This window comes from Gavialis gangeticus, unplaced genomic scaffold, assembly GCF_001723915.1.
Source record: "Gavialis gangeticus isolate Ggan-Ray unplaced genomic scaffold, GavGan_comp1, whole genome shotgun sequence".
In the NCBI taxonomy this organism is placed as follows: Eukaryota; Metazoa; Chordata; order Crocodylia; family Gavialidae; genus Gavialis; species Gavialis gangeticus.
This window is the reverse complement of record NW_017728997.1, coordinates 18559862-18569225: the sequence shown is the minus strand read 5'-3', so window position 1 is coordinate 18569225 and position 9364 is coordinate 18559862. Positions and strand designations below refer to the sequence as shown.

Here is a 9364-nt window from a genome sequence, read left to right as displayed (position 1 = left end):
ACCCCCTCGTCCAAATCACTGATGAAGATGTTGAACAGTGCAGGCCCGAGGACTGAGCCCTGGGGGACCCCACTGCCCACATCCCTCCAGGTTGAAAAGGACCCATCCACTACCACTGTCTGGGTGCAGCCCTCCAGCCAGTTGGCAACCCAATTGACTGTGTGGGTGTTGACACCACAGTCCCCCAGTTTCTTAATGAGAACGGGGTGAGAGACAGTGTCGAAGGCCTTTCGAAAGTCCAGGAAGACTACGTCCACTGCTACCCCTGCAGCTAATGATTTGGTGATTTGCCTTACTTCTCTATGATTCTGCGATCCCTCTATTTCACCTCCTGCCCTTCAGCCTCCTTCCAGAAATGTGGGAGACCAAGGCTTGCTACTGGCAGGGCTAGGTTTGGTTCCTCCTCGGAGATGCATTTGATCTATTTCAGTCTCACCCCAGAGGTGCTTTAGCTCATGAAACAACCACCTCTTACCAAACCAGCTCCGTAAAGAGATGGACTTCCAGCTCGTGTTGAGGTACATCTGCAGAAGAAACCACGTTCCAGCCAGCGTGCACGCCATGACCACCACCCGGAGCACACCTGCCAGGGCATGGGGAGAAGGTCACGTTATGGTGCGGCGCCGTGGAGCGGCCTTGCCCTGGCATTGGGGAGTGGGGGTTCGGTGTCGTGCAGTGCTGTGTGCCGGAGAGCAGGAGTCGGGGAGCTGTGCTTGGAAGGCTACGCAGGCCTGCTCTCCTCTTCCAAATGCCAGGTGCAAGCAGTGGGCCTGTAGGCCGGGGCCCTTCCTGCCCTCGGCCAGTTACTGCAAGCTGCTCTTGGGAGAGGGGAGTGAATTGCTGGTAGAAATCCTGCCCAGCTTTGAAGGCAATAATGGGTCACACTCCTCTGAGAGACGCATTGTGCAGGGAAAGCTGTCCAGGCCTCGGGTTTGTGAGGGACTGAGCACAGGGTGGGACTCGGTGGCCTTTGCTGTGCAGGAAGTCAGCCTGGCAGGTGGTGAAGGTCCCTCTCAGGTAAAAGGCACGGTGTGACAGCAGGACATTACTGCTGCTGTTCTCTGCATTCACCTAAACCTGATAATGGGTTAAAAAGCCATGGAAATGCAAGTGTGTCTTGAATTCCCCGAGCTGGGAGGCTCGCGAACCCCCAGTTAGTCAGTAGGTCCAGCCGACCAGCTGTTCATAAAAGTGTGATTGGCACTGGATTTTACAGCAAGGCTCAGTGGAGCACAGCGTTCCTCTCCTGCCATAGAAATGTGATTGAAGGCAATATTTATATTGCAGTTGAATGGCTCTTATGGAACCAGGGACCTCTCAGTAGTCATCTCCCACCCCCGGGCGGGGGGGGATTTCATTTGTAAAAGTACAATGAGCTGCAATATAGAAAGTTATTTTAAAAATAAGGCTCTGTACTCACACTGAGGCCCTTCTGCACACCCCTGGCTGCGCCGGGTGGGTGTCAGGGTGTTTCAGAAGTGCTCATGTGGAGGAGAAATGGGCCCAGAGAATATGAACAAGGGGAACGTTTTGTGCTTGTTCTGAAAGGCACAGCTCCATTTCCTCTTACCTGTCAGCCCCATGGTAGGACTTGGGTGCGGTGAAATGAGGGCAGTGATCAGAGATTGTGAGTCGACCTGCAGAAGCAGAAGAAACAGGTATTAAACACATAACTGTTACCCAGATAAAAGCGATGAGTGTCGGGTGAAAGGTGGTGAAACTCCTGCCCTCCACGGGCACTGAAGACATCACCAGCAGCAGACACACCAGTGCCACAGCCACAACGCTGACAAAGCCAGACTTATTTCAAGCAGCCTCAGGAACTGGGGAGCATGTTTGCACGGTGAAGAAGGCTGATAGACAGGTCTGCCCAGGGGCACGTAGGGAGGTGGCAGCAGAACCAAGATCTTTTCCTTTCACATCCAGTCTCCGTGTAACCACCAGCTTGGCCCCCCACCCCAAGAGGGCAGGTTCCAGCTGCTGAGCACAGAGCCGGCCTTTCTCCCCGGTCCCATCCTCCCAGCAGAGTTTGGAGCAGTGCAAAGACTGCTGCAGTTTCACTTTTGCTCACCACTAATAGTGAAGTGTGGCACAGAGGGGTAGCACAGCCCTTTGCTCACCTAAGCTGAATGCATGACAAAAATGTGGTTTCCATTTCCTTATCTGCTGGCAAGAAGGATGCCCTACCTTGGCTTTGCCTGCTTGCATCGTGCTTTCGTTTACTAGGGACAGGATGTTTGCTAAGCAAACACTGGTCACATTATAGCCCACTACCATAGGCTTTGGTTCTGTTGACAGAGGAAAGGAGGAGTCCTGTTCCCTCCAGCAGGTGTATCTGAGGTTGAAGCAGACATGTGAGACAAGTTTTCCCATACAGTGTCCACTGTTAAGGAAAGAAAAAAGGAGGAAGTCTTCCCCCCACAATGTTTGTTTTACAGGATGCCACCATTAATCAAGGAAACTTGGAAATTGGTTGGTGCCCCGTGATGGGCCATGGCCGAATCCCGTTAAACACTAGATTGTGGAATCCGAAGGCCCTCTGCCAGGTTGTAGCTGTCTGCCTATCCTTTCCATAGCTACGACAACCCTTTAGCGCTGGTTCAGCTGTCTCATGGGTATTAAGAGGAGCAATGAAAACTCTTTGTCTTCACTTCAGAGTTGATGCCTCATTTCTCATTCAGTTTCAAGAGGCCAGGACATGATACCTGCTTCTGTAAGGGTAACTAGAGTCTGGAGCACGCTCCCAGCAGAGGTGGTGCAGTCGCCATCCTTGGAGGCGGTCAAGAGGAGGCTGCACAACCACCTCGTTGAGCTCGCTTGAGCCTGATAACCTACCCATGGCAGGGGACCGGACTTGATGATCTTGCGGTCCCTTCCGGTCCTTTGATTCTATGATTCTATCATTTACTTGTGACATGAGACAAGCCCCTCCGTGCTTTCTCCCACACTGCCCCTGTTTTGGGGAGGAGCTCCCCAAACATCCTCAAAGCCACTTACCACTACCTACATACCCCTCTTGAGAGTCTCCTTTGCTGTGACGCCTCCTGAAACCTCACCAGTGATGGGAATTACTGGCAAACAGACAAACCCTGCACACACTTGGGAGCTACCAGTCTCGGCAGCCAGAGCTGCACACCTGCCCCGGTGTAGGACAGGAAACCCCACTGTCCTCCGGACCCGCCTGTCCAGCTCAGCAGCTTGTCTGAAATGTGAGTCTGGCCTCGTCCCTGAAGTTTCGCTTCATGGAGCACTGATGGCATGAAGGTTTCCAGTGCTCTCAGGACACTTTACAAGCCTCACTTATCTTTAGAGTGATATTTAAATGACATCTGCCCCAAATGCGATGAACGGCATGTTTGCCGAGGAGAGATATCAAATACAGCAGGTGTTTACCCCTGCTTTGCACAAGGACTGTAATAAAGGGCAGGCTTGCGAGGTCTGTACGTGCTGTGCTGATGGCGATGGTGCAGCCGGCCAGTGCAAGCTGAACTATGATGAGGAGACGCATTCAGCACACAGGCAGCTCTCAGCTGCTGACAGCTCTGGGCACTGCTGCCCCGGACTGGCTTTCAGGCAGCGATGCAGGGATGGAAGGAATGATAGCTCATGGCAGCTTTCCAAAAGCCATCCAGTCCCTCCCCTAAGGAATTTTTACAAGGGGTAAGCCTCCACTTTCACCATTTGTGCTTCCCTTGTGCCAGCAAGAGTTCCTCTTGCAAGGCTGATCGAGGAGCGGCACTGCACATATGTCTGCAGGGGGCTTCCTGGGCAGGCTGCTGGCCAGGGCCAGGTACTTGCACTGAGCCAGTCTCATCTCTCGCCCTGTTTGCTTCATCCCTGCTGTGGTTCTGTCTGCTGCAGACACTCCTTCCCCGGCAGCGTGCTCCTCCGCGTTCCAGGTTATAGCCGTGTGCAGGCCACAGCAGCGCCTTGGAAACCCAGGGCTCAGCGAGGCTTGAGAGGGCTGAGGAGAACTTCTCTGTTCAGAGGCAGGTCTGAGCTGGAGGACGGAGCCAGCTTGGCAGGTCTTGCAGCGAGCCGCAGCCACCTCCCGGCCTACATGCTGCTTTCAGGGCTCTCACCCCGTGGCATGCTGGAGATGGGCAGTTCAGCCCTGGTGTGGAAATGCCCCAGTGCCTGGCAGCTCCTACTGTACCCAGCAGAGCATCAGCACATTGGCCCCAGTTTACCTGAGCCTAGAAAGCCCAATAGGCCAGCGTGCTAAGGCATGGCAGCTTGAGGAGCACATGGCACACCAGAGAGGAGCGGGACCAGCACTGCAGCTGTCTGCCTCTGAGTGCCCAGCCCAGCCTGCTGGACACTCACGTGTGGGCTCCCTTTGGCACAAGCCCAGAGCAAGGCTCAAACCCACACTTTGGCACCCACAACAAGAAACAGCTCTGTCAACGCATCCACCCTTACAGAGCAACAGGGAAATAGAGAGCCTGCGAGCCAGCACGTGGCACCACTTCAGGCAAGTTGTTTGTTTCTGCTGTTTTCCTCTGACTTCATCTCCAGTGAAACTCCTTGCCCCCCCCCCCGGTGAAGTCCATAGACTGTCATCCAGCTGTGCCAGGGATAGTCGTGTCTTGCTCTTTTGTAACTGCATGGTGGATCTTTGGAAGAGACCCCACTGCAAAAACAGTTCCCTTGACAGTATAATAGGAAGCTGCCATCTGGTGACAAGGGAAGGAGGAAGTTGTGGAGGATGGCAGGAGGCAAGTGACTGAGCAATTAAAACACTTTCCACGGATGAGAAGGTTCCTTCACTGGTATGACCTGTGCACTGGGCTTCTGTATTTAGGATTCCTGTCACCACCTGGCACCAGTGGGACCCTGTCTCCTAGGTCCTGGACTCTTCCCCAGTTGTGCTGACTGTGTTCAGTCATTATGAGGAGAAACAGGAGAGTATTTGCCCCCTCCCTCGGAGTGTGTCAGAGATGCAGCCCTCCAGTTTGTGGATGTTCCCATGCTCTGCTCAGTGCCGGAGGAAAGCCCTATTTGGCTCCCTCAACAAAGCATGCCTTCTTCCCCCCCCCACTTCCTTATGTAGTGGCTGAATTTGTCTCTCTCGAGCAGGATGAGGACCTTCACATAGTAAACTGGTTGTGGGTCCACTGCTGAGGTTTGTGTAATAGCATCAGGGAGGAAGAGGGAAAGATGAAGAGGACATACTACTGGAAGAGGAGAAATGCTGTGGGCTTCATGTTGCAGGTAGAAAATGTTGTGCTCTGAGCTGGCTGCAATAAGGATTTTCCTGTAAAAGCAATCCAGAAGAGTAGCCCAGACAAAATGTAGGCACCACCCCTGAGCTTGTCTTGCTCGCCTTACGCTGATGTGACCCGGCTGCATCACTTGCTGGATGATCAGGTTGGGCCTGTCCAGCTCTCCTCTGTTAGCTGCTGCAGGGAAGACATGCAGGTGTGTGGCTGGTGGCTGAGGGAGTGATGAGGGTGTGGGGTCTCAGAGCCAGCGTCCAAACCAGCAGAAGGGCGCTGCAGCGTGATTGCACAAGGCGCTGTACTGAAAACTGTCCTGTCCTACAACACAGTTGCTGCCTTCCCTTTAGCACTGGGAAGAGAGGCCAGGAGCTTAGCAGGATTTGGGCGGCTATGTGGAAAGCCAATCTAGAGTGATAACGCTTCACTTCAGAAAGCCAGTCAGCCTTAGAGGAGGGACAGGGACACTCATGCTTAACTCAGTTGCTAATTACTCTGAGGAAACTTTCTACCTCTGTGTGTCTTCCTGCACCTTCCTATAAAGCTACTAGTACTGCTCGCTGTCAGAGCAGGATGGACCTTGGCGCAGAGTGAGGCTTGCAGCTGCTTCCCCATCCTTGGCACACTCAGTGCCCAGCATGTTCTGCCCAGCGTTTATTAGACTTGGTGACAAAGCAAGAAGAAAGCCAAAGGGGACGCCAGCATTAATACAAATACCCAGCACAGCCACCCATTTCTGGAAGTTGAAATAATAAGTCATGAAGGAGTAACAGGCAGAGCATACAATAAAAAAGTCAGGGAATCAGAAAAGGGAAACCAGTGCCAAAGCAGACCTATCAGGACTTGATGCACAGCACCACTACCACCACGCTGCACAGGGCTCCTGCCCCTGAGAGTGCAAGATTTAATGGCCTGTCCCTTTGGCTTGGGCTGTGGCTCATGTGCTGACTGCCACTATGACGAGCCCTCGGATAGAGGAGTCAGGTGAAGGAGGATTGCTCCAACCAGCCATAAGGTCTGGAAGTGCAGTACAGAGAGTGAGTGAAGAGTGATCTGGGACTGGGTGGCTTCTGTGAAGGGGAAAGGCCAGGTCCCTGGGGCCTGCCCCACTCTGGGATACGTTAGAGAAGCCTCCACGCTCCCAAGCGAGAGAGCAGTAGCTGAGAAGTGCCACAAAGCTGCCGCTTGCCAGTCTGCTCCCCTTCCTGCTACGTGGGGCAAGACCAGGGGATGAGTGGATGTCGCAGGGGGCAGCTGCGTTGTTCCAAGTGTTCACGCTCTGGTGCATGTGACTCTAACTCGTGGCGGGGCTGTGCCTGGCCCTGGGAACCGGGGAGCTGGAAATGACTCCGCACAAAGTGCCGGAGGGCTGTGCAGAACGGCCAGGCACCAATCCACGCCCTTACTCTCAGCTCCGATCAGCCTTAACTGAGAGCATTGTCGATGGTGATATGATAAGACCTTTCTTGTAAGACAGGGAGAGTTGGATATTTTGGCAGAGTGGTATTTCCTCTGGCCTGTGATGGCTGCTCTCCATACTCAACACCAGCATTTCCTGGGACCCCTGCCCCTGCTGACCCTCCTGCTTGTTTGTTCCTGCCTTCTCCTTTCGGGGGCTGAGATTATAAGCTCTAGTGGGGAAAGTACAGCGCTTTCTGTTGCACGTGTGCAGAGTCCTTAGCACAGAGAGGGCCTGATCCCTGCGTGAGAAGTTTGGGCCCAAGAGAAAGGCAAAGAAATAAAATCCATATTGGAAGCCTGACCGCGGAGCCGCCACAAACAGCACTTTTCTAGCACTTCCCCTGGTACTAAGAAACCCGCGTTTCTTTTAGAAATACTTCTGGTGCTCCTCTGGCATCAATAATGGATAAAGACACCTGATACAGAACATACATCACACAACAGATTGTGTCTCCAGTTATTCAGTCAGCAGGCAGAAACAGAAACCGGGCATGGCTTTAACACTTGCTCTTGCAACAACCGTCCATGTGTAAAGTTACCCTGTCCAGAACCTGCCCTAGAGACCACAGTGCTAGAAACCTGGAGCATCGACCACAGAGAAGGGAACGGCAAGAAGACCGCCCATCGACAAGTTATAACCAGCAAAAAGTGAACTAGGAAGTTAACAGAAAAGCCTGCTGTTTTACTCATAGAAACTCTCACTCATATATTTTTTAGAGTAACACAAGAGCTCTTTTGCAGGCTGGATTCAAATATACATACCAGGCAGAGTGGCCCGGGTGTGCCTTCATCTTCTCATGTCTCTCTGTCCGGACACCTTTGTTACTAACCTCAGCAATCAGTGTGCTGTGTGGCAGACTCCTTTGCATAGCCCAGCCCTTGTGTGAATCGCTACAAACGCCTGCCCTGTGAATCGCCCTGTTGATCTTGTAAGTGTCAAGCAAACTGCAGGCAGCAAAACACCTCCAAGATAAAGGAAAGAATGAGGAAGTCTTTGTGGCTGCTCACCAGGAAGCTCAGCTCTGCCCTGAAAAATCCATGTGCACACAGAGAGATCGGTCACAGATATTGAGCTTGTGCATGACTAATACCTTGCCTTTGTTCTCTGCCTGTGTTCACTTGCCTTTCACCCATCTCTTGCTGAACTTCTTACTCCAGGAAGTTGTTCAGCTGTGCTAGGACCTCATGTAGTCTGCATGGTTCAGGTGTAGGGAATTACCATGGGGATTGCAAGAGGTAGCACAGAGGGACATATGTATGCAAATGTGTGCTCACCCAGCAGGACTCACTGGGTGTGGAAGCACTTCCCTAAGCAAGTGATTCCAGGATCAGGCCTCAAATGTGTGTTGAGAGGCAAAGCTTCATCTCTGCAGGATGCCCTGGCCACTTCTCAACGTGACCATGTCACTCTGAGAGTGAGGACAAAGCCTACGTACGGGCAAGTGGCCCAACATGTGCTGCACCTCTGGAAAACGTAGAGGTTTTTTCTCGTGTTAAGTGAAATGGCACTCAGGTGTCAGGAGAGGAAGCGACACCAAAGAAGGGCATTCGTGGTGGCCGCTGGGGTGTGGGAAGCCCCCCTTGGAAGCCCGAGTGGTGTGCCAGCCGGAGGGGCAAGTGTCTCACTCCTGGTTGCTTTTTGGCTGTTCACATCAAGGATCAGTTGGTGTCTTGATTAACTGGGATGCTGTGAGACAAGGCAGAGGCTTTCCTTGGCCGCTCACAGTCCAGCCTGTGAGAATCAGGAGTCAGCCCACTCCCGTCAGCAGTTTCCCTGCCTTTGTGCAGGTGCAGCTGCGAGACTCTCAGGTGTCCTTCTGGAGCGAGTATCTATTAGTTCAGAAACACAGCGTGTGCTGACTCTTAAAGGGGAGATGAGAAGATATATATTTGGGCAGGCTTTTGAAAGCGTTTGGTGCTATTACTACATCTCGGATGGCAGAAATGACTCTCTGGAGGGAGACAGGATCTTCTGTTGACTGCACGCAGCATCTGTCTCCCCAAGCCCAGTGCTCACCTCCCTGGCGCACAGTGCAAGAGTGTCCCCACTTCCTTCCTCATTCCCACCACTTCAGAGGAGCCAGGTGGATTCATCTGGAGGTTCCCAAAGTAGTTTTCAGCATGACCACACAGACAGCAGATTTCAGCTCCAGCAAAGTTGTACAGGCAGGAGCAGGGCAGGGAAGAGGAAGACAGCTGACGTCACCTTCACCGCAGCAGCATGGCAGGCCTGGAGAAGTGAGAGGCTGGGCCTCTGACATACGGCGTTCAGGAGCAGCACCTGGTCTGTGGCGGATACTTCACTGTGATTAGCAGTTTAAAAGTGCAGGCTCTTTTCTGGGACATGCACAGATTTTGCAATGTGTTCTTTATTTCCTGTTGATCCAGGGCCTTTGCTGACATTTCTTTCCCCCAAATGAATGTTACTGTGGGCATTTTATCAGTGCACTTAGTCACAGCAGGCACCATATAACCTCCTGAAGGCAGTGGGCCCTATTCTCTTGGACTCTTGGCGGGAGGGTCTTGCCCATCCGCTCAGGGTCAGACCAACGCTGCATTTGGGGTCAGGAATAAATTTTACCCCATGGTGTGATAAGTACGGGGGTAGGGGGCTTTCTGCCTTCCGCTGTAGCAGAGGGCTTGGCCCTCTTCCTTGGCTTTCTTGAGGGTATATTAACAACATT

General features: G+C 52.8%; 1 protein-coding gene across 3 annotated transcripts in view; it reads right to left on the bottom strand.

The window, feature by feature from the left end:
- Window positions 1-7595, bottom strand: part of FAM3D (family with sequence similarity 3 member D) — a 60840-nt gene extending 53245 nt beyond the window's left edge. Inside the window, exons 1-3 of one of the 3 annotated variants that reach the window (XM_019504858.1) lie at window positions 7443-7595; window positions 1571-1637; window positions 476-583 (exon numbers count right to left, since the gene is read on the bottom strand). In XM_019504858.1, coding sequence (XP_019360403.1) covers window positions 476-583; window positions 1571-1583 — 121 coding nt within the window. In that variant the 5' untranslated portion in view covers window positions 1584-1637; window positions 7443-7595. The remainder of the gene's footprint in view (window positions 1-475; window positions 584-1570; window positions 1638-7442) is intronic. The other 2 variants (XM_019504859.1, XM_019504861.1) reach the window with 2 other exon arrangements.
- Between the last annotated feature and the right edge of the window lie 1769 nt (window positions 7596-9364).